Source organism: Spermophilus citellus, assembly GCF_964194105.1.
Source record: "Spermophilus citellus genome assembly, chromosome: 18".
Classification (NCBI taxonomy): domain Eukaryota; kingdom Metazoa; phylum Chordata; class Mammalia; order Rodentia; family Sciuridae; genus Spermophilus; species Spermophilus citellus.
This window is the reverse complement of record NC_138200.1, coordinates 33774810-33798820: the sequence shown is the minus strand read 5'-3', so window position 1 is coordinate 33798820 and position 24011 is coordinate 33774810. Positions and strand designations below refer to the sequence as shown.

Sequence of the window (24011 nt, the reverse complement as noted above, 5' to 3'; positions counted from 1 at the left end):
CTCGAGGCGAGCTCCAGGCCGGGCAAAGGGCAGGGCACAAGCTGACCCACCGTGGTGGGGAGAGGGAGCCGCAGTCCCGAGGAGCGGGCACCGGGGACCCGCTGTCCACCGCCGGCCAACGCCGCGCCCCGCCCCTCAGCACGCAGGCCCAGCGCGAGCTCGCGCACGTGCGCGCGCGCCGCCAGATCTTTGGTCAGACCTGCTGGAGTGGGGACGGGGCGGGCGGAGGCCGGGCTGCTGAGGTACTTAGGGGAGGAGCCCGAGCCGTCGTTGCCGAAGGAGAGGAGCATGTCTGCAACTCGAGCCAAGAAAGTGAAGATGGCCACCAAATCATGCCCCGAGTGCGACCAACAGGTGGGCGCCGGGGGCCGAGCGCACGAGCGGTCGGGGCGGGGGCGCGCAGTCGGCGGCCGTTGCTTGGCGGCCGTTGGCTAAGCAAAGGCCGCCTTGCCTGGGTCCTGGCGGTGGAGCGGGTGGGCCGGCCCGATTCTTGGTGGCAGCGGCCGGATCCCGGGACCAGTCGGGCGGAGCCAAGGGGTTGCCGGGGAAACGCCCGGAGCCGGTGACCGGCGGGTTTCAGCCTGGCGGTGGTCAGACTAGAGGCCCCCGAGTGGTCTGACCCAGCTGCGCGGGAGGGGGCGTGGGTTTGTGTCGGGACCCAACGGAGTCGCCTTGCGGGCCACGGGTGACAGCGCTGGGACCTTGGGGGCCGCGGCCCCAGTGGAGGAACACGGCCCCTTCTAGTTTCCTTGGGCTGGCGGGAATGCCCAGTGTGCCCGACTCCGAGTGAGTCCAGGCCCCTGGCTCTGAAGGCTCCGTCCTGCCACACAGGGCTGCTTTGTTCCCATTTCAGTTGTGTGTGGTGATCTCCCAAAATTGCTCAGACAGTGTCTTGGGCGGACGCTTTAACATGACAAAAGGGGCCGCGATGTAATATTAAGTTTTTGCGAATTTGGATTTTTTTTCTTCTAGATCTGTTTATTATATTTTTAATGTTGTGTAATCTCTGATTCTTTCATTACATTGTTTTTTTATGGAACATGATTGAACAACGTCCACGTTGAAGCCCTTCCCTCCTGGAAGTTCCTCATCCCACCCATCGCAATAATCACTTATAAATTTGACGTTTCTGTTTCCAGATCTTTTAAAACATTTTTCATGTGGTTTTATTAATTTGAAATGATTCTTGTCTGCACCAGATTCATGTTGCAATGGTTGTAATTAAAAAAACCCGAATTTAAGCATGCCTCATTCTTTACTATAATAGCAGATGTTCTTCTAAGCCTTTCCATCTAATGAGTTAAAACTTCCTCAATTAAAACCATTCGTAAGACCCCCATTTCATGCCAGCATATATGGGTGTGTTTTCCTTCTCCAGAGTGAATTTTTTCAAAATGACTACCTCTTTCTCCTCCCCCTTTAAAAAAAAAAATCAAGAGTAATTTGAAATGGCTGGAGACGTTCGTTATTTTAGAAGCTGATTTTAGATGCATTCTTTCAGAAGCGGTCTTGTAGGTTGACCAAATATTGTAACAGAAAACACGTTAAATATTTTAGTATCATTTATAGTAGGGATAAAAATGTGATGAGAGAAAGGTTGTGCAAGAATACATTTTGTTGAGCCTTACAAGTATACAGCATCAAAACAATTTGGTCATGTTTTCTAAAATAGTTACTTTCACTTACCATTGAACTAAATTTGTTAAATTCTAACAGAATTGTACATGGTGAATTAAGTGTGTTGGCAATAATTTTAACTTATTCCAGTTAATTGTTTAAAAGTATAAGGTTTACATGGTATCCATTGTGCAATCCAGTTTCTGTAGGGCACAAGTCATTGCAAATCCTGTTCTTGTTTTACTTGGCAAAAAGTTATCTTTTGGGGAAAATAATCTATTTTTAATATCCTGGTTAAAGAAAGAGCAAAGGATAATAAACTTGTAGGAGACCCTGACACTGTTCAGCAAAACATGAACAGTGTTTTATTTTGAAAGATCACTTTAATTTCATTATACACATATATTTGCTTGTATAAAAATAGCTGTATCTTGGTTTGTTGTGGCTGCTATAACAAAACACCATGATGGGGTGGCTTAATCCACAAAAATTAATTTTCTTATCGTTCTGGAGCCTGCAAGTCCAAGATCAGTATTCTGGTGAGGACTTTCTTGGCTTGCAGATGCTGGCTCTCTTTAAGATGATGATTATGATTTTTATTTAGCATTTATTTTGTGATCCTCTTACCTCAGCCTTTAGAGAAGCTGGGATTCCAGCCATGTGCTACTGCATCTGGTTTAGCTGGCTGTCTTCTGAGTGGCAGGGACAAGGCAAACTCTCATAAGGTCACTAACCTGATTATGAAGGTACTATCTCCTGACCTCATCTAAACCTTACTATTTCTTTTAAGGCCTTATCTTCAAAACCCATCTCATTGGAAGTTAGGGCTTTAGTATGTGAATTTTTGAGTGGATGGTGGGAGGGACAAAATGTGGTCATAGCAAGCTATTACACAATATGTTGGTGGTTGTTTTGTTCTTTAATCACTTAAAAGAGTATAATATGCATGTTGACAAACTAAAAGTTTTGTTGATTTTTTTTTTTGGTGATTCTGGGGATTGAACCCAGGAGTGCTTTACCACTGAGCCACACGCCAGCCCTGTTTATTTTCAACTTTGAGATAGGGTCTCACTAAATTTCAACTCTCTACCTCAGTCTCCTGAGTTGCTGGGATTACACACCCCGTGAAAAAGAAGCATATACTTTTAAATAAGCAGAAGATAAGTTTAAATTATTTTTACTAAAAGAAAAATCACTTTTTAAGAATCACCAAGCTCATTGTTATGGTGCATGCCTGTAATTGCAGCAACTTGGGAGGCTGAGGCAGGAAGATTGTAAGTTGAGGTCAGCCTCAGCAACTTAATGAGATCCTGTCTCAAAATTTAAAAATTTTAAAAAGCCTGGGAATGTAGCTCAGTGGTAAGGTGCCCCTGGGTCAATACTCAATATCCCCCACCAATTTATAGTATAAGCTTCTTTAGTTATAAATTGGAAAAAAATTGCAATCAAGAAAGCAATTTTCTAAACAACATTAGAATAATGCTATTACTTTTATAACTTTAAATTACCTAGTGAACATTAACTTTGAATTTAGTTTTTAAACATAAATGTAAAATATTTAAGTCTGAGATTTCTCTACTTGACTAATTTTGCATATCCTGTGTTCAAGTTTAAAAAAACAGATACAGAGAAGCAAACAGGAAAGAGCTAGATTTTCACCTGCTCTATAACATCTCTTTCATTGGCCTCTCAAAAATAATAGTTCTAAGACATCTAAATCACCGTGCTCTTCATTTTCAGTGGAGTTTCACATCTACTGACCACTCAATTACTAAGCCATTTTGTGTGTAGTAATTTTCAAGATTCTTGCCAGTTTTCTGGTATCTTTTATGTACTTTTTTACCTTCATTTTTGTAAAATAGATGTGTCTGCTCTACATAACTTTGGTTCTTTTAGCAGTAAAGAATATACAGTTGGATGTGGTGGCTCATGTCTGTAATTCCAACTACTAGAGAAGCTGAGGCAGGAGGACTGCCAACTTCCAGTTCAGCCTGGACAATTTAGCCAGACCATGTCTCAAAATAAAAAATATAGAGAGGACTGGGGATGTAGGTTAGTGGTAAAGTGTCCCTGAGTTCAATCCCAGGTATTTCAAGAAAAAATAATTGTAGTAGTTTATCCTCATTTATAGGGGAATATATTCCAAGATTACCTAGCATATGCCTGAAACCTCAGATAGTAAGAAACTCTGAATGCAATATTTTTTCCTATACATATAAACATACTTCTGCTAAAACAATTTATAAATTATACATAGTAAGAAATCAATAAGAAATAATAAAATACAGTCATAACAAATATATTGTAAAAATTATGTGAATGTAGTTTATCTGGATCTCAGGATAGTTTACTGTACTGTGTTCACCCGCCCCCCCCCCCTTTTTTTACTTTAGGTAATTAAAACTTCAGAAAGTGAAACTGGATAAGGTGGAACTACTGTAAATGAGTTCTCTGTAATATGGTTATTTTAGAGCTTTTGAAATATCAGTAAAGCAATGTAGGACCAGGATTTTTTTTTCAGTACTTAAAAAAACTGTTTTACTTTAAAAAGAAAATATAACAAATAAATGTACTTTTGAAGAAATGAGTTGATAAATAATAAATCATCAGTAAACAATATTTTTGGTTTTTTTAAATTTTAAAATTGTGAAAGTATAGCATTAGATTTTTTTAATATTTTTATTTTATTTTTTTTAAGAGAGAGAGAGAGAGAATTTCTTAATATTTATTTTTTAGTTTTCGGCGGACACAATGTCTTTGTTTGTATGTGGTGCTGAGGATCGAACCTGGGCCTCACGCATGCCAGGCGAGCGCGCTACCGCTTGAGCCACATCCCCAGCCCTAGCATTAGATTTTTTATTACAATTGTCTTCAGTATTATCAACTGAAATTTAAGGGAAGTTTTGGATATTTGCATAAGATCCAAATTATTTTAGTTAATATAACGAGATTAGTATTGCTTAAGTTACCTAACCTATTTCATAGTTTTTTTTTTTTTAAACAGAATCTAGGGTGTGGTGATGATTGGTGGTTTTGTTTCTAGGGCAGTAGTTGAGAGGGACTTTCCATTTTAAACAGGACTTTAGAGTAAATTAGCTGATACACACAAAGATTTCTTGATCAGAACTCATTAAGAGATGAAGATCAAATTATTAATTGAGTTAGTGTGTGTGCATCTGGATCCCAAAGCCCTATAGTAGTTCTCATCTAACTGCTGCACTCTCCTAATTCTGGATATAACATAGGTTGATATGATTTTCTTTTGTATGACAGACACCTAAATTTATTGGATTCTCGTAGCTGGAAGAAAATGCTTGCTGATTAGGATTAGCAAAGGAGCTGTTGATGTTGAGTAAGAACATCATGCTTCTGTGTTTTTTGGATAGCATTAAATAGTTTACATTATTGTGGAGGCCCTTGTGATATGTTTAGGTATAAAGGAAATAAGTACCTTATTATTATTATCGTCTTATTATTCAGAAAAACCAAACAATGTGAATTTTAAAAATGATAATCAATTTTGGCAGATTTTACACTATTAAAAATGTAACATTACATTTTTCATCAAGGTTTGAAGGAATCTCATTACAATCTTAATAAAATAAGCTTGTTAGACATATCTTTTTATAGGATCATTGTTATATCTCTTAAATGCAAATTAGAGATCCTTTGTTGGGTATTTTTATGCAAAGAAAAAGAACTCTTCTGCCAAAGTTTCAATTTAGCTTAATGAGATGGAATATATTCTAGAATCTGAGACATTTTGTACATATATGGATAAAAAGCTTTATAATTATAACTTAAGCAGAGCAACTGGCAAATGGAATTTATCTTACCCAGAGAATTTCAGTTTTCTGGCTATAATTACTCAGAGAGTACTTTTTTGTTAAGATTAGTTTCTGACTTTTGGTGAAATTGTGATTCCAAGGATTATTAACTAAATATTAATGAAATGCTTATGGTGGGGAAACTAAAAAAATTTAAATGATTTTTAATAATGTATCTATTGAAATATTTTTAGGTATGAAATTGAGAAAGGAATCATAAGTATTTTGCAGATTTGGCAACAGAAGCCTATAAAAGAACTAAAGTGTTTACTCTAAGATTGTTCCTGGAGTTGAGACTTTAACATCTTAGATCTCAACTCCTACGTTCTACTTTAATTATATTATATTCCCCCCCATCCCTCCTCTCCTCCAAAAAAAAAAAACCTGGTGGTTATAAAATGTTAAAGTCCCCTCTCTTGTTAGAACCCTGAGGTATTTTTGGTTTTTCCCACTGTGGGCAGTTTGGTCCTAAGTCTTGTTTTTCCTGGTTTTGAAACATCTGGTAAATCTACCTCTTCTCCATTTTCATTCTCACTATTCCAGTTGAGCCTTCATAATCTTATACTGGGATTACAGTTTGTTCTGTAACATAAACTGCTATCAATTAACATTTTAGGAAATGATACTTTTTCCTATGTACCTCCCCTGGTTTTGACCCTGAAAAGGTTTTCTCTTGATTACTCATATCCGCACATATTTGTCATGCGTTTACTGTTATGGTATTAGTATAGTATGGAGTTTATAGAAAGCACTAGGAGAATGTGAATATGTATATAATTTGTTGTAAGGAGGTGAGGTTTAAATAAATCAGATTTCCACTTATCATTCATTTGTGGAGATAATATGCACTGAAAATCTAATAGAAAAAGTAATATATTTTTCTTTTTTTTCCCCACAGGTTCCTGTTGCATGTAAATCATGTCCCTGTGGTTACATATTTATTAGCAGAAAACTTTTAAATGCAAAACACTCAGAGAAATCACCATCTTCTACAGGTAATAGAGTTTAATATTAAAATATTAGCTATTAGAGGGATGTAACTCAGTGGTAGAGTGCCTTAGCATGCTTGAGGCTTTGGGTTTGATGCCAGTGTGTGCACAAAAAGAGTTGTTAGAAATTGGCTTATGATTGGTTCATTTCATTTAAATGGTTAACTACCTTGCTGATAAAGTTTATAAAATAATATTTATTTTAAATTTTATTATTTTTTTGAGAAGCTAAGCAGTAATTGATATTGAGTAATTATACATATCCTAGTTCCCTCTGAAATTCCACCTTCCTGCTTCCCCCATCCCAAGTAACCACTGCTGTTTTCTACCTCTGTTCATCTAAATGGAATCATATAGTATGTATGATACTCTTAACCTGGTTTCTTTTACTGATCACAATTATTTAAGATTCAACCCAAGTTTTATGTATCAATAAGGTTTAATTTCTTTTTATTACTTAGTAATAATATTTGTATAGATATGCCACAATTTGTTTATCTACTCATCTGTTGGGTTTTTTCCTCCAAAAGCTCTTGTAAAATTTGCAACATTTCTAAAGTGTTTTTTGGTGGTGGTGGTGTTGTTTTTTAATCTAGTCACTGAAAAAATACATCTTGGTTTTGTGTGAATATATTTTTTATTGTTTATTCATAATTCTCTGAGACTGTCTAAAATAATCTTATTTGAATTTATTACTTTTCTGTTAATATAGACAAATGGGTTTATTCAGTAAAAGACAAAATTTTGTTAAGCATTCTTTGATGAAATGATAGCCTCATACACTGGTATCAAAATAAGATTAGACTGATAACAATGACACAGTGAGTACCTTCATGCTGGGTGCTGTTCTAAATCTTGATTATAAATCTGTGAATTTACTCTAAATGCTGGTTCACTGCTATTATAGAGTTTATATTCTCGTCAGAGGAAGATAATGAACAGATAAATGGGCAATATTACCTTGTGATAAATGCTTTGTAGAAAATTAAGGTACCATACTAGCATGTGACTAGAAGGCTACTTTTGACTGGATGGCATCTCTGAGGAGGTGATATTTAATTGAGCTTGACTGGGAAGATGGGGTGGGCCATGATGAGGTCAGGGAGAGGAACATTCCTGACAGATGGAAATAGCAAATGCAAAATTCCAAGGCTGGATAAAGTTTTTAAATTTTAGAAACAAAAATGCCCACTGTGGTTACATCCTAGACAGTAAAATAAGAAGACTGAGAGTCCAGAGGGATAGGCAGGCCATATTATGTAGAGTTTTGTAAACCAGAGTAACAAATTTGAATTTTGTTTTTAAAAGGTTGGGAGAAGCTATCCCTGGATTTTAATTTATAATTAAATTTCTTAAAAGTAAGATTTACTTTGGGCAGCTAAGATTGTGGCTCAGGTGGTAGAGTGGTCACCTAGCTCACATGAAGCACTGAGTTCGATCCTCAGCACCACATAAAAATAAAGATATTGTATCCACCTAAAACTAAAAACTAAAAAAAAAAAAAAAAAGATTTACTTCAGATAATTTGTAGTATATAGGAGAAATTTAAAAGTATTTTTTAAAATTAATTTGTAATACTGGGAATTGAACCCAGATCCTTAAGCATGCTAAGCATGCACTTTACCACTGGGCTAAGTCCCCAGCCCTAAAAAGTATAATTTCAAAAAAAATTTAACAGCAATGTGTGTAATGTATAATGACTCAATCTGAGTTATTAACATTTCTGTCTCTTCTAGCATTTTCATTTCTCTGTTTTTGGAATCTTTGGACCCTTCTAATTATTTTGAAATATATCATAAATTTTTGTATAGTTTCCCTACTATGCTATAGAATACTAGAATTAATTCCTCCTGTGTAACACTGTACTTTGGTACCCTTTATCCAACCTTCTGTCTATCCTCCTCCTGCTTTACCCTTCTTAGTCTCTAGTGACCAGTGTTCTATAACTCTTGAGATATTAACTTTTTTAGCTTTCACATGAGTGATGAAAATATTGCAATACTGTCTTTTATGTGTCCAGTTTATTTCACTTAACATGATGCCCTCTAATTGTATATATATTGACACAAATGACTTTTCTTTTTTGTGGAGGAATACTAGGGATTGAACTCAGTGGCACTCAACCACTGAGCACATCCCTAGCCCTGTTTTCTATTTTATTCAGAGACAGGGTCTCACTGAGTGGCTTAGTGCCTCACATTTGCTGAGGCTTGCTTTGAACTTGCAATCCTTCTCCCTTGGACTTCCAAGCTGCTGGGATTACAGGTGTGCCACCTCACCTGGCCATGACTTTCTTTTTATGGCTGAATAATATTCCATTTTATGTATACCACATTTGCTCTACTCTTTTGTACACTGATGGACACTTAGGTTGATTTTCAAGATACGGATTTCACTATTGTGAATTGTGCTGCAATAAATATGGGAGTGCAGGTGTCTCTTTGATACATTTGATTTTATTTTCTATGGATATATACCCAGTAGTAGGGTTGCTGGATCATGTATGATAGTTCTAGTTTTAGTTTCTTGAAGACCTCCAAAGTGTTTTCCATAGTGGCTATACTAATTTACATTTCCACCAACAGGATTTAACAGTTTTTTTCCTCTACATCCATACTAACATTTCTTAATTTTTTTGTTGTTTTGATAATAGCCTTTCTAGCATGGGTAAAATGGTATCTCATTGTAGTTTTAATTTGCATTTACTTGATGATTTTGATATTAAGCATTTCATCTACTTATTGGCCACTTGTATATCTTCTTTTGAGGAATGCCTATTTAGATTTTTTTTGCCCCCTCCTTTTTTTTTTTTTTTTTGGTACCAGGAATTGAACCCAAGGGACTTAACCTCTGAGTCTCATCCCCAGACCCGTTTTTTATTTTGAGACAGGGTCACATTAAGTTTCTTACCATCTTGCTGAATGGTTGAGCTGGCCTTGAACTTGTGATCTTCCTGCCTCAGCCTCCTGAACTGCTGGGATTATAGGCATGTGCCACCACACCTGGCTCTTCACCCATTTTAAAAATCAGATTGTTTTCTAGCTGTTGAATTGCGTTTCTTAAATATTTTGGATATCAATCCCTGTTGGTTAAATAACTTCAAAGTATTTTATTACATTCTTCAGGTTGTCTCTTCATTCTGTTGATTGGTTTTTTTTTTCCTTGTACAGAAGCATCTTAGTTTGATATAATTCCACTTGTCCATTTTGATTTTTATTACCTATGTTTCTGGGATCTTATCTACCCCCCCAAAAAAAAAAAATCATTGTCTGTACCAATGTCTTAAAGTGTTTCCTCTCTTTTCTAGTAGTTTTTTAGTTTCAGGTCTTAGGTCTTTGATCCATTTTGAGTTGATTTTTATATATGGTGAGAGTTAGGGATCCAGTTTAATTCTCCTGCACATACATATACAGTTTTCCCAGTACAATTTATAAAGAGATTAACCTTCCTACAATGTACTTGGCAACCTTTGTTGAAAAATCAGGTGACTCTGTGTATATGGATTAATTTCTGGGTTTTCTGTTGTTTCATTGATCTCTGTGTTAGTTTTATACTGGTACCGCACTGTTTGGTTACTGTAGCTTTGCAGTATGTTTTGAAGTCAGCTATGGTAATGCCTCCACCCAGCTTTGTTCCTTTTGCTCAGAATTGCTTTGGCTATTCAGGGTTTTTTGTGTTTCCATATGAATTTTATGATATTTTCCCCTCTATTTTGGTGAAGAATGTCATTTTTTAAAAAATATTTTATTTTTTTAGTTGTAGATGGACACAGTATCTTTATTCTTACTTATTTATTTTTGTATGTGGTGCTGAGGATGGAACCCAGTGTCTTACACATTTGAGGCAAGCACTCAGCCAATGAGCTACAACCCCAGCCCCTGTCACTAGCATTTTTTAAAACAATATTTTTAGTTTTAGATGGAAACAATACCTTTATTTTGTTGATTTAGTTTTTTTCACGTGGTGCTGGGGATCGAACCCAGTGCCTCATATGTGCTAGGCAAGTGCACTGGGCCACAACCCCACAATACAATGGGGGTTGCATTGAATCTGTAGATCACTTTTGATATGGATATTTTAAAACAAGTAAATAAAATAAAGGCATTGCATCCAACTACATTCCCCCCCAAAATTATTAATTCTTCTAATCTGTGAACACAAGGGATATCTTTTCATTCTTCATTTCATATCTTCATTTTCTTTCATCAGTGTTTTTTAATTTTCCCATAGAGCTCTTTTTCTTTCTTGGCTAAATTTAATTCCTAGGATGTTTTGTTTTGCATTTTTGGTAGCTAGTATGAATGGGGTTGTTTTCTTAATTTCCTTTTCATCAAGTATGCTATAGTATATAAAATGTGTATCCTGAAATTTTACTGAATTTGTTATCAGTTTTATAGTGGAGTCTAGGTTTTTCTCCATATTAAATGTTACTACCTGCTAACAGGGATAATTTGACTTCCTCCTTTCTGATATGGATGCTCTTTACTTCTTTTTCATGCCTAATTGCTCTTGCTAAGAAGAGTGTTTCTAGATATTCTTGTTTTGTTCCAGACCTTAGAGGAAACAGTTTTAGTTTTTTACCATTCTTTATGATGTTGGCCATAAGTTTGTCATAGGTAGCCTTTATTGTGTTGATGTATGTACCTTCTACACCTAATTTTTGAGAATTCTTTTTTCCATCATGAAGGAATCTTGAGTGAGAATAGTGTAATTTTAAAGTCACTACAGTTTATCAAGTGCTTAATGAATGTTGTAAATTGGATCTAGACCACTACAAGGAAAATCAATTGCTAATATCTGAAAGATAATCTACTTCATTAATAATAGTGTGGTTGAAATGAAATACCTCTTTTTTGACCACAGTCTAACAGAAATGTAAAGAACTTTGTCTTTATGAACATGGCAAACCTAGGTACTTTCATTATTAATAGGAGCATAACTTGGCAAAACTTCTTTAGAGAGCAATTTGGGAGGTGGTGTCGGGGAGGTACTGGGGATTGAATCCAGCAGTATGCTACATCCCCAGACTCTTTTGTTTTTTATTTTGAGACAGGGTCTCACTGAATTGCTTAGGGTCTCTAAGTTGCTGAGGCTGAAGTTGGAATCTTCCTGCTTCAGCTCCTTAGTTGCTGTGGTAACATGCATGCACTATCATTTCCAGTTTGGAGAGCAGTCTTAAAATAGTAAAGGTTTAAAGACACATAACCTAGAATCTGAGGGTTTTTTATGAATAGACTTATAACAGCATAATTATTTATATACTCAAAGAAGTATGTATAAGGATTTTAAGGCAGAACATTATAATAGCAAAAATTATTAATAAACCAGATATCATCAGTAGGAAAATGGTTAAATAAAGTAGGATATGTTTTTTAGGGAACAGTATAGAAAAAAATAATATAGATTTTTATGTACTGACATGGAAAAACCTCTAAAACAGTGTTAATTTGTCAATTTAAGAAAAAAGTACAAAAGAATATTTGTAGCATGAGCTCATTTAATTTTTAAAACCCCACTGAAAATTTTCTTCTCCGTACTGGCTATAAAACCCAGGGACTCAGACATGCTAGGCAAGTGTTCTACCAGTGAGCTATACCTCCAGCCCCACCAAATGATTTCTGTATGTGATATTAATCAGTAAAAGTGAATCATTACTAATGCTCAAATTATAATTACTCATTCTAAAAATGAAATTAAAACTGTAAAAGATACTTTAAATTTTAGTGGGCCATGTAACTATTATCATATACAATTTTTTTAATATTTATTTTTTAGTTTTCGGTGGATACAACATCTTTATTTTTATGTGGTGCTGAGGATCGAACCCAGCGCCCCGCGCCTGCCAGGCAAGCATGCTACTGCTTGAGCCACATCCCCAGCCCTTCATATACAATTTTTATGTTGTGTGGGAGGAAAAGAATCTGATAGGTCGAATAGATTTATTTAGGTATGAATTGTTCAGAACTCTTGTTTTTGAAATATACCTTCATAATACATAGAAATAAAGAGAAAGTAGAATAACACTATAAAATGTAATCTAATTGAAAATATGTATAAATGATCTATTGTAGAAATTAAGACTTTTTAAAGGTTTAAAATTAATTTTGGTGAAAGGGAGAAATGAATGTTACAAATAAAACTGTGTTAAGAAGTATATTGGGTGATATGTCAGTATTACAGACTAACTACAGTGTTTTCAGCTGAGCATTCAGGTGGAGCATGCCTGTAATCCCAGTGACTCTAGAGGATGAGGCAGGAGGATTACAAGTTTGAGGCCAGCCTCAGCAATTTAGTGAGGACTTAAGCAACTTAGTGAGACCCTGTTTCAAAATAAAAAACAAAAGGGCTGGGGATGCCCCTCAGTGGTAAAGTGCTCCTGATTTTAATCCCCACAATCAAAAAGAAAAAAAAATGCACAGTGTTTTGTAAAAGTTCCTAAAACCTCAGACAATTAATTATTCTTTTATGCCTTTCCAAGTGAGTTAAATATATGTCAGTTCATTTATTTATTTATTTTTGTATGAAATTGAGGTAAGTTTTTGAAATTAGGATTTAATTTTTAAATTGAATAGTTGAGAATTTAAAAAGTAGCCTTGAAATTTAACTTGAAATTGGCAATTTGAAGAAATTTCTTTGACCCATCAAGTCCCAATTTTTCAACTCAGTGAATATTCAAATATTATTTCAGTTACCGTAAGTGTTATGTTTCTTGTGCAATTTAAATCTTTGTGTTCCACATCTGTTTATAGAATAAAATAGGTTAAAAGAGGAATTAAAGAAACATTGTGTTGGGAGTGTTTGTACTGTGAGTTTTGAGCTTTGTGGTAGTTTCTAATCAAATATTTGTTCAAGGGACTATTAATTAACTCATTTTGTTCTAGATCTTTTAAGTTTGGTTTACCAGAGGAGATTTCAGTGGTTAGTAACATCAGAGGTGCCATTCTGCATTTAATTACTGTGGCTATATATTTTCCTTTCTAAAATTTAATTATAAGCCTTATGAAAGCAAAAGTAAAATGAAATTCTAAATGAGGTACTAATCCACAAAAGACTTCCTCTATAGGTGAGGAAAAAGGGTTTACCTGGTACAAAAAGAAATTGCTTATTAGTATTTTAACTCTATATTTCTCAGTGAGTATATGTTTTACTGTAAACTTAGTCAAAATACCTCCCCATTTTTAATTGGGAGAAGAAAATAAAGGAAAGTAATTAAACCCAAATTTTTCAAATTATTCTTAAAGATAAATTAACAGGCAAAGCTGATAAAATGTCTGAAAATGGCAAATTCACTTTAGTTAAAAATGAAGAAATCATCAGTCCCTTTTGTAAATTCAAAGTGATTGAATATTAATAATTTAGAAGTAGTCCTTAACTCTGAAAAGGAGATGTGGTATTGTTATTTCAGAAAATGTTGTTCTCCTTATATATTTAAATTGCTATACATTAAAATATGGAACATAGCTTTTATACACTTACTTTTCACTTGTGGATTAAAAAAAAACAAAACCAAATACCTTCACCTCTGAACCTGTAGTTTTAGGCTTTTAATGATATATAGAGATGTCTATATTCATCTTGAAGACATTTTCATAGACTCCTCTGACTTGTAATTAAGACTGATTGTTTAAGTTTGCTTCACAGCTGTGTGATTAGGATTTCTTTCTACTATGCTCCCAAGATAATTCTGCTTTTTCTCATATACACATGTTTTTCTTCACATATTTTTATTTCTGGAATACATTTCTCAGTAATTGTTATATATATGGGAAAAACCTTTCAGAAAAGGAATGTGATGGTACATTCTATCTTTCATTGTGAATATTTTGCATTCACTTTGATGTTCTTCCTTGGTACTCAGTGAGTACTCTCTGGGGCTGGGCCTGTAGATCAGTGGTAGAATGCCTGCCTCCTTAGCATGTGCAAGGCCTCAGGTTCCATTCCCAGCAACACATAACCAACACCCACCCCCACATACATACAAACACACACACACACACAAAAAAAAAAAAAGAAGAAGAAGAAAGTGGGTTATTTTCATCTGAAGGCTAAAATCTTCCTATCAAGGCAGTTTTTAATCTATTATTTCTTTTTCCTTCTTCTCTTTTCTTGTTGCAATATATATACTGATATTTTGGTTGATGTGTCAGTATTACAGACCACAGAAATTGATACAGTGTTGGACAAATAGTTTATTTTTCCCATTCAGTGAAGGATGAAGCCAAGCTGTACAGGATAAATATCTAGGTTCTTTTCTTCTGTCCTGAGAAGATGTGGCTTTCATATTCTTTGTTATAAGTTAACTATTATACCTCCAGGAATCCCATAAACATTCTAAGCAAGAAGAAGAGAGAAGGGCAGAGAGACTAACCATCCTTATATCTTTGGGGAAAAAAAATCTGGAAACCTAACCCAGTGCCACTTACACGTTATTGGTCAAAACTAAGTTTCCTGGCCATCTTATCTGTAGGATAATGTATAGTAGATAATTAGCAATTCTGTTTCATGTTTTAGATTTTTTGGATCTTTCCTTCATTTCTCTTTCTTGTATATTATCAGGCTCTTTTAAGAAGCTAGTAAACCAAAATAGAAAATACTGAGGTTCTTATAAATTGTTAGTTCCTTGTTGTAAATCCCTTTCTATAACATTAATGAAGGGAACATTTTACTGGAAAGAAAATTGTATTTTATGGATCACTGGCTATGAATTTTTATAACTGGTTATTACATAAATACTTACTACTTCCAATTATCCAATTGGCATGATCATTTTTGTCCACAATTCACTTCTGCATTTACAAACAGAATTTTCATTATTTATATAAGCACATCTACCAGTGAATATTTAAGACTGAGATGTATCTGTTATCCATAATCTGATGCTTTGCAGAAAGTGTAGGAAAGAAGGGTTTTTAATCACTTTTCATTTGAGAGGCCTTATGTAAAAATCAATAATTTAGAAGTTCTAAGTCTCCAAAGGAGATTTTTAAATGCGCCTATTGTAGAAATGGCTACATACAATGAGATTTTTAAAAAACGTCCTGCATGTGCACATCCTTTTGTACTGCTATACCATTTTTTTTTTTTGTTTGTTTGTTTCAGCTGTTTTGCCTTGCCTGCAAGAGAGGCCTGGATAAGGTGGATATTTTGCCTTGACTTCTTTGATGTCCTGAACTTTGTATAGTTCTTTATTTTTCTCTAATCTGTTCATTATAAATTTAGCTTGCCATTTCTGATTAATATCTTTAATTGTCTTCACTATATTATTAGTTTTTGTTCTGAAGCTCTTGCTGGTATTTGACAGGTTAATGTCTGTTTTTTAAATTCAAATAAATTATCCAGATCCTTACCACTAAAGCTTTCTGGAATGCTTTAGACCACCTGACTTTGTGAGAATTATGCTTCTTTTATAAAGTTTTTAAGACATTTGGATTTATAAAATCTGAATACTTTTGCAATCCTTGAGGATGAACATTATGTTGAGGCTGGGGACGCTGAACAGAAATAACCCTTCTCCTTAGGCATTTTGAACCTGTGTGTATTTGGGTACACTGAGCTGGGGAAACTGTATTTTTATTTTGATAAGTGATGTTGAATATCTTTTCATTTGCTTGTTGGCCATTTGTAGATCTTCTTTGGAGAAATGTTTATTCAAGTCCTCTGCCCATTTTTTTTTTAATCTTTATTTTTTTATTTATTTTTATGTGGTGCTGAGGATTGAACCCAGTGCCTTACATGTGTGAGACGTGTTCTGCCACTGAGCCACAATGCCAGCCCCCTCATGCCCATTCTTAAGTCGTTTATTTATTATTGAGTTGTAGGAATTCTACATATATGTACATATATATATTCTTGATATTAATCCCTTATCTGTTAATAGTGATTTGAATTTTTTTTCCTGTTCCACGTGTTGACTTTTCACTGTTGATAGTGTCTGTTGATGCACAATAGTTTTTAGTTTAGTTTTTTTTGCGGGGTGGGGTGGGGTGCTAGGGATTGAACCTAGGGGTGCTTAGCCACATCTCCAGTCCTTTTTATTTTTTTATTTTGAGACAGGTCATCTTCCTGCCTCAGTCTCCTGACCTGCTGGGATTACAAGTTTACACCATGATAATTTGTTTCTTTGTTTGTTTGCTGGGAATTGAGCCTCTGCAACTTGTGTATGCTCTAGGCAAGTACTTTGCAGCTGGGCCACATCATCAGCCCAAAACCTTTTAATTTTTTTAAAAATATTTTTCTAGACATTGGTGGCCCTTTATTTTGTTCATTTATTTATATGTGGTGCTGAGAATTGAACCCATTTTCTCACACATGCTACAGAAGCACTAAACCACTGAGCCACAACCCCAGCTCCAGAAACCTTTTAATTTTCATGAAGTCCTGTTTGTCTGTTTGTCTTTAGTTGCTGTGTTTTTTTGTATTGTATTAAAGAAGTTATTGCCAAAATTAAATGTCATGAAACAGTTCCATTATATTTTTTCTAAGAGTTTTATGTTTATGAGTTTTATGTTTAATAGTTTATGTTTAGATCTTTGACTCATTTTGAGTTTGGTATATGTTGTAAGGATCCAGTTTCATTCTTCTGCATGTGGATATCCAGTTTTCCTATCATAACTTATTAAAAATACTGTCCTTTCCTCAGTGAAGGATTCTTGAAGTTTTATTAAAAGTCATGTGACCATATATGTGTTTGTGAACTCTTTGTTTTCCTTTGATCTGTATGTTTGTCTTTATGTTAATACTACACTATTTTGATTACTCTAGTTTTGTAGTAAGTTTTGAAAAGAAGGGAGTGTGAAATCTCTTTACTTGTACATTTTTAAGGTTGATTTCATATGAATTTTGGAATAGATTTTTCTGTTTATGCACAAGAATCTTTATTCTTAACAATATAAACCCCTTTCATAGCTTTCGGAAGATACACAATAATAGAATGTTTTAAAATTTTATTCTTGTTTCCTTGATCCTTCTCTCATACTTTTTATTTTCCTCAAATTGTTGGTAATCTTTGATTGCCTGTTTACATAATATTTATATGTGAAGCGCAGTTTATCATTATGGATAACTGCATGAAAATTCAACATTATTTTAAAGGTCTGTTTTTTTCATTGTCGATTTATCTTTTATTTATTTATTTATTTGTGGTGCTGAGGATTGAACTCAGGGCCTTACACATGCCAGGCAAGCACTCTACCACTGAGTCACAACTCCAGCCCCCTTAAGGGTCTGTTTTAATAACAGTTTTTATTAGTGTATAATTGGGAGGAGTTTAGCAGCAGTTTTGGATGTGCATTAGGTGAGCATGCAGGATACTGCTTAGTAATATCCTTATTATTACTAAAATAAGCAAAGCTTCATCCTGGAACAGGATGTGAAATCTCATAGAGTATTTCATTCTTGTGAGGAGTTGCCTTTTTTCTGTTAAGGCTTAAAGTTCTCTTGCACATTGCTCTGTTTTTTGCATTTTATTTCTAATGTTAGTTGCTCTCTGTATATAGATTCAGTTATTGTGCAGTAGTTCTATAGTTTTCTGATGATCATGCAGTGGCCTGCTCCCCATTTCTGTACTTTTTATTGTGTTCTGGAAATATCTTTAGGACTCTCTTAGTAAGAACAACTCTCTCCCTTCTATAGGAGCTATAATTTATTCCTATTTTGGGTTATACTTCTATCTAGTTTCATTTCTTTTTCATTTTTTGCTTTGGTAGTTGGAAATGCCTTTATTTTATTTGTTTATTTATATTCGGTGCTAAGGATTGAATCCAGTGCCTCACAAGTACTAGGCAAGTGTTCTTCCACTGAGCTCCAGCTCTAGCCCTCTATCCTGATTTCTTAATCAGAACCATTGGCTTTCTACTTTGCTGAAATTATGTAATTTTTGGATCACTAGTAGCACCTTTTCTTTGTTTCCAGCACAAATTTATTTTCCCTTTTCTCACATTTACCTTCATTTCAGTGGAATTTTGAGGTGGTGGTGAGGAAAATGCGTATACTGAGTCTGATTTTATTTATTTGGTAATACTTAATATGTGGAGTTTATGTTCTACATTCTGTGAAAAAGACAACGGAATCCCACTTTCATAAAGTATATTTTGATGGGGGAGACATTAAACATATTAGTAAATATATTATAGATTGCAATAGGAGATGATAGGAAGTAAGTTGGTTGGGAGATTCAGAGGGAGTGACAAATAAATTGATGGCTGGGCTGGAGGTGTAGCTCAGTGGTAGAGTGCTTACTTATGTGCTCAAAGCCCTGTGTTCAATCCCTAGCATCATAGAAAACAAAACAAATAACCCCCCAAAACATTTAGGAACATATAGATGGATATCTGAAGGGAGAAAGCCAGTCTCATGAAGACTCTTTGAGGAGAGCTCTAGGCAGGAGGATTAATTATAATTACAGGATTATTATAGACTCAGACAGAGGGAGGAGCTTGTTTTATCTTAAAAAAAGGTATGTCTAGATTGTAGTTAATGATGTGGTGTAGTATTCAGTAGAATTGGAGAGAAAGATGAATGTTGGATCTTATAGGAACTTGTGGTTAGGAATCTTAGTTTTAAACAGTGGAAAAGTAATGAAAGTCTTTTCATCATTTTCAAAGCTAATGAAAGGCCTTCATGAAGGAAAGATATACAATTTTTTTAAAAAGATAATATTGGCTGCTATGTAGAGAAAGGGTTTGATTAGGATGTTGCACATGGAGAAATGAAGATTATGGATATATTTTGGAAAGAGTATGAATGGACCTTTATGGTGGTATAAGAAGTGAGACGAATCAGTTGGCTTGTGCAACTGGTTGGTGTTTTTTTTACTAATATGATGAAGGTTGGAGAATAAGCAAATTGGAAAGAGGAAGCAAATTATTTTTAATACATTTAAAATACTTAATATAAGTGAAGTTGTCTGGCAGTATAGGGAAGAGATTAGAGCAGAAGATATAAACTTTGAAGCTACCATAACAGTAGTATTTGATACTATGGGTCTGTAAAAGTTAAAATAAAATGATAAAGGAAAAAGAGCTTAGAACAGGTCCTTGGGGCTTTAACATTAGAGATTGAGAAAACACCTAGGGAAGGGAACACAGCAAAAGTAATAAAGAGGAATGGCTGGGAAATCTAAAGAGCCTGAAAATCCAGTGAAGAAATAATTTCAAGGAGTGGAGTGGTCATCTTTATTGAATTTTTTGAAAGATGGTTTAAGATGATAAAAAGTGAAGTTTCTCAAATTGAAGTTGATTTGAAAATAGAAGGTTTTTTTTTTGTGCTTGATTTTCAATTTTACTGAATTGAGAACTGTTTACTAGCATGGATTGAAGAATAAATGGGAGGTGAGAAAGTACAGGCACCTCTTTGAGAGTGTGGTTGTGAAGAAATTTGCAGAAATGGGCGGGTAGCTGAAGAAACAAACCTGAATTCACTGTTAAACCTTGAGAGGAGTACTGTGTAAAGTATTACTTATCACTTTCTTTTAACCTTTTTTTTTTTTTGAGAAATTCTAAACATACAAAAAAGTAGACTGTAATCAACCCTGACTTATCCATACCTACAACCTCTTCCCTTGATTATTGTTTTGAAGCAAATATCATATAATTTCAGGATTCTAAAAGATAGACCTTTAAAAACTAACATAATACCATTCATTATAACATAAAAAATTAACAATCATTTGTTAATATCAGGTGTCCAAATTGTGTTCAAATTTTTACTTTATTCTTAAATGATTTTAAAGTTTTGAAAAAAAAGATTCCAAGTATGTTCCATAAATTACATATGGGTGGTGTATTTTTTAAAATTTTATTCTAATTTGTTATATATGACAGCAGAATGCATTTCAACTCCTACACATATAGAGCACAATTTTTTATGTCTCTGGTTGTACACAAAGTAGAGTCACATGATTCATGTCTTCATATGGGTGATGTATTTTTAGTTCTCTTTTTATCTACTGTTTTCTTTCTTTTCCCCTTATAAGTTGTATGTTGAAAAGCTGCTTTACCTGTCCCTTTGAATGTACTGCTTATAGCCATGGTATAGGTTCTTTTAGTTTTTTTTTTTTTTTTATGTTGTAAGTTGGATCTAATGGTGATGAGACTGGATTTTTTTTTTTTTTTACATAATTAGTAGGTAGTAATGTGTATTTCTGTTAGTAGGCATTTAAAGTCTGCTTATTTCTCTTTGAGTGATGTTAACAGTTATTAATGTTTAGTGCTCAGATCAGATTGAAAAATGGCGAGACTCTAATTCTGTCTTTCCTTTTAAATTTTCAAAATAATGAATTGATTCTTACAGTAACTTCCTACAGTGGCCATGTAGTTTTTTACTTTTAATGTTGTATACTCAGGGCTTTAAGTATATTTGGTATGTTTAGTCTGTTGTTGTTTTTATTTTATTGATGTTCATATTGTCTTATAGTCAATGGGAGCCTTTTCAAATTGGACCCTGAGTCTTAACAGCCCTGATTAATAACTTTTTCCCATCTAGAATAATTAAATGTTATTTTATCATCCAGTATATGTTGAATCTCTGACCTAGAATTTACTAATTCTCTAAAAGTATAGTACTAAGAGATAATAATTATTATTTTTAACAATAGCTTTTTAAATTTACTGTATAGTCTTTTAAATTGTTTTTCTTTAGTTCTGGGGATATGAATTTTTCCATTCATTTTGCCCTCTTACCATTGTGATCTTAGGCATTTGTGGAATTCTCTTTCTTGCTTTTGAATTCAGGTATGTATTAAAAGAATTTTTGTTTGTTCTTTAAATTATTTTTTTTATCCAGCATTTTGATTTGTTTGGAGTGGGGTGGGTGGTTTTTTGAGTTAATTAAATCACCAAATTAGTAAAGTTCCTCTATTGCCATTCTATTTATGGAGCAACATTCTCTTATATCAGTAATTGCCTCTTATGTGGCGTACGTGAAAACTACTCAGTTTTATAATGTTTTTAAAAGATTTTCTGTGGGTGCTCTCTATTTGATTTTTTAAAATATTCTATTTTTTACTTGTAGTTGGACACAACCTTTATTTTATTTATTTATTTTTATATGGTAAGGATTGAACCCAAGGCCTAGCACATGCTAGGCAAGCACTCTACCGCTAAGCCACAACCCCAGCCCCTCTATTTGATTTTTATTGTAACCTTAGCATGTTATACATAAGATTAGTTTTGCTTCTGCATATTTGACATATTTCAGTATATAATTCAGGTAGGAATGGAGTTCTTTTTATTCCTTTTCTTTTATAATTTTTAGCTTGGAAACAGAAACGCAGAAAGGTTGCTGTGGATTTGTTCAAACTTTTAGGGGCTGAAATTAAAGCTGTCAAATGAAACTTTTGTTTTCTCTTTCAAAGTTTTTCTACCTCTCATGTGTAATGTGGATCTGAATTCTGTTGAGCTTCTCTTTTTTCTTGGTGGGTTAGGGGAATATATATTGCTGTAGTTTTATAAAATATGCCAGGAAGCATATTCTAGTGCTATTTAGAAAGAAAAAGAGAGAATAAACAAGTCTAGGACAAACAGGTCTTGCTAAGCCCTAAAATATATCACTTTTATTCACCCATACAGAAAACAAGCATGAGGCCAAGAGGAGGCGAACAGAGAGAGTTAGGAGAGAGAAGATAAATTCTACAGTAAATAAAGATTTAGAAAACAGAAAGAGGTCTCGAAGTAACAGCCATTCAGATCATATCAGACGAGGAAGAGGAAGACCTAAAAGTGCATCTGCCAAAAAACATGAGGAAGAAAGAGGTATGAATAAATTCAAGCAGCTTTTTTTCCCCCCAGTATTAAAATTGGTCAGAGATCTTAGATAGTAGTGAAGAAAGTGGAGTCCGGCATGAGCTTCTGGACTTAAAATCACATCTGTATTTTAGTTTGAAATATTTCCTCTATGGTAGATGCTTAGTTAAAAAACTCACACAAATTCTTATTGGAAAGATTTAGATTAGGTAAAATCCACTTTGCTATAAACTGGTATTAGTAAAATACACAGATAAGTTTTTTTTTTGTTTGTTTGTTTCATGGTACTGGGGATTGAACCCAGGAACTCTCTACCACTGAGCTACATATATGTCCAGCCCTTTTTAAAATTTTTATTTTGAAAAAAAAAAAAATAAAATAAAATTTTTATTTTGAGAAAGAGTCTAAGTAGCCCATGCTGACCTCTAACTTGTGATTCTCCTGCCTCAGCCTTCCCAAGTTGCTGGAAATACAGACATTCCACTGTGCCCAGCCAGAGATAATAATTTGTATATAACATCCTTGAGAAGCATATTAAAATCATTGTACTTTTTTTTTTAAAAAAAACTCAAGTCAAAGTTCTTTTAAGACTTATTTTAAACTATTATGCCATGAGTTTTAAACATTTAATGTTTGAAGTGTTTTTGGTATGAATTTTTAAAATGTTTATTGGGAGATTTATGTGCTCCCTGCATTGAGGCAGGTTTTGTTAAAATTAGGTGAATTCTTCTTGATCCAAAATGTATTTCTGTTTCTCCTTATAGCTCTTCTCCTTTTTCCTTATAAGTAGTCTACAAATAACTTGAACTAAAACTTCAACTTTTTTTTTTCTTTGATGTATATGTCATTTAAAAAACTTTTTATCATGGAAAATTTCAACATATTCAACAATAGGGAAACTAGTAAAATGAATACCTATATGCCCATGTCTTTTTTTAATTGAGATTTTCAAAGCCAATAATTAATGAAAAAGGGATACTCTTTATAATTCTTTAAAAATCTCTGTCAAAATGATTTCATCTGTAGTGAAATGCATTTATAGTTTCTTAATATTATTTGTGAATTATGCTTTGCTTTTTTTAGTTGTTCTGTGTTAGATACTCAAGTGCTTCCTGCATAAATATATACTGCTGTTATTTGAAACACTGAGGATATTCTGTTTACCATTTCTCTAGGTTTTGTATGTTTTTATTTGAATGAAGTTAGTACTGTTGGAGAAAATAACTTCATTGGTATAGCTGTCCTAATTGTTATCAAAGGTGTCTTAATATGGTGTGACTAAAGGAATGATGTTTATATCATAAATTGACTATCCATGAAGACTTTACTTGGGATCTTTAATTCCTTGGATAATTTTACTGTTTTTTTTCTCTTTCCTTTTTCAATTATGTTCTTCTAGAGCGTTTTGAGTTATTTGCTTAATTTGAATGTGCTTATTTAACAGATCATCAGAATATTTATGTCAAAGGTTATTTTAGAAAGGAAACTGGGTAAAGAAAAGTCAATAGAGAAGAAAAAAAGGGAAATATTGCTTGGTCCAGAGAACAACATATTTTTTTCAGTTGATGTAAAGGGAATGTAAATGAAAGAATAGAGAAGGAAATTCTTCTGATGGTAAGAAGAGATAAGAAAACATAATGACAGTCTTTTAGTTGAGGAAATAAAGTCTGAATAGTTTTGCTAAGACTTTACATATACAGGCTTGAATATTTATTTCATGATAACTTGAAAAAAGAAGCATTTATTTGGCTGTAAAATTTCTCAGGTGGTATTTTAGTGTATTATAGAAAACTTTTAAGGAAGCTATTTCAAGAGTAATATATGCTTTTTAAATTTAT

General features: G+C 34.0%; 2 protein-coding genes across 3 annotated transcripts in view; both read left to right on the top strand.

Annotated features, from left to right (window-relative positions):
* The first annotated feature begins 222 nt into the window (after positions 1-222).
* LOC308637480 (UPF0547 protein C16orf87) overlaps positions 223-24011 on the top strand; it is a 38814-nt gene continuing 15025 nt past the window's right edge. Inside the window, exons 1-3 of one of the 2 annotated variants that reach the window (XM_081273852.1) lie at positions 223-354; positions 6343-6439; positions 22000-22182. In XM_081273852.1, coding sequence (XP_081129978.1) covers positions 289-354; positions 6343-6439; positions 22000-22182 — 346 coding nt within the window. In that variant the 5' untranslated portion in view covers positions 223-288. The remainder of the gene's footprint in view (positions 355-6342; positions 6440-21999; positions 22183-24011) is intronic. The other variant, XM_081273853.1, reaches the window with a different exon arrangement.
* MYLK3 (myosin light chain kinase 3) overlaps positions 314-24011 on the top strand; it is a 101865-nt gene continuing 78167 nt past the window's right edge. The window contains exons 1-2 of the mRNA XM_081273848.1: positions 314-354; positions 6343-6439. Of these exons, the coding sequence (XP_081129974.1) occupies positions 6404-6439 (36 nt within the window). The 5' untranslated portion in view covers positions 314-354; positions 6343-6403. The remainder of the gene's footprint in view (positions 355-6342; positions 6440-24011) is intronic.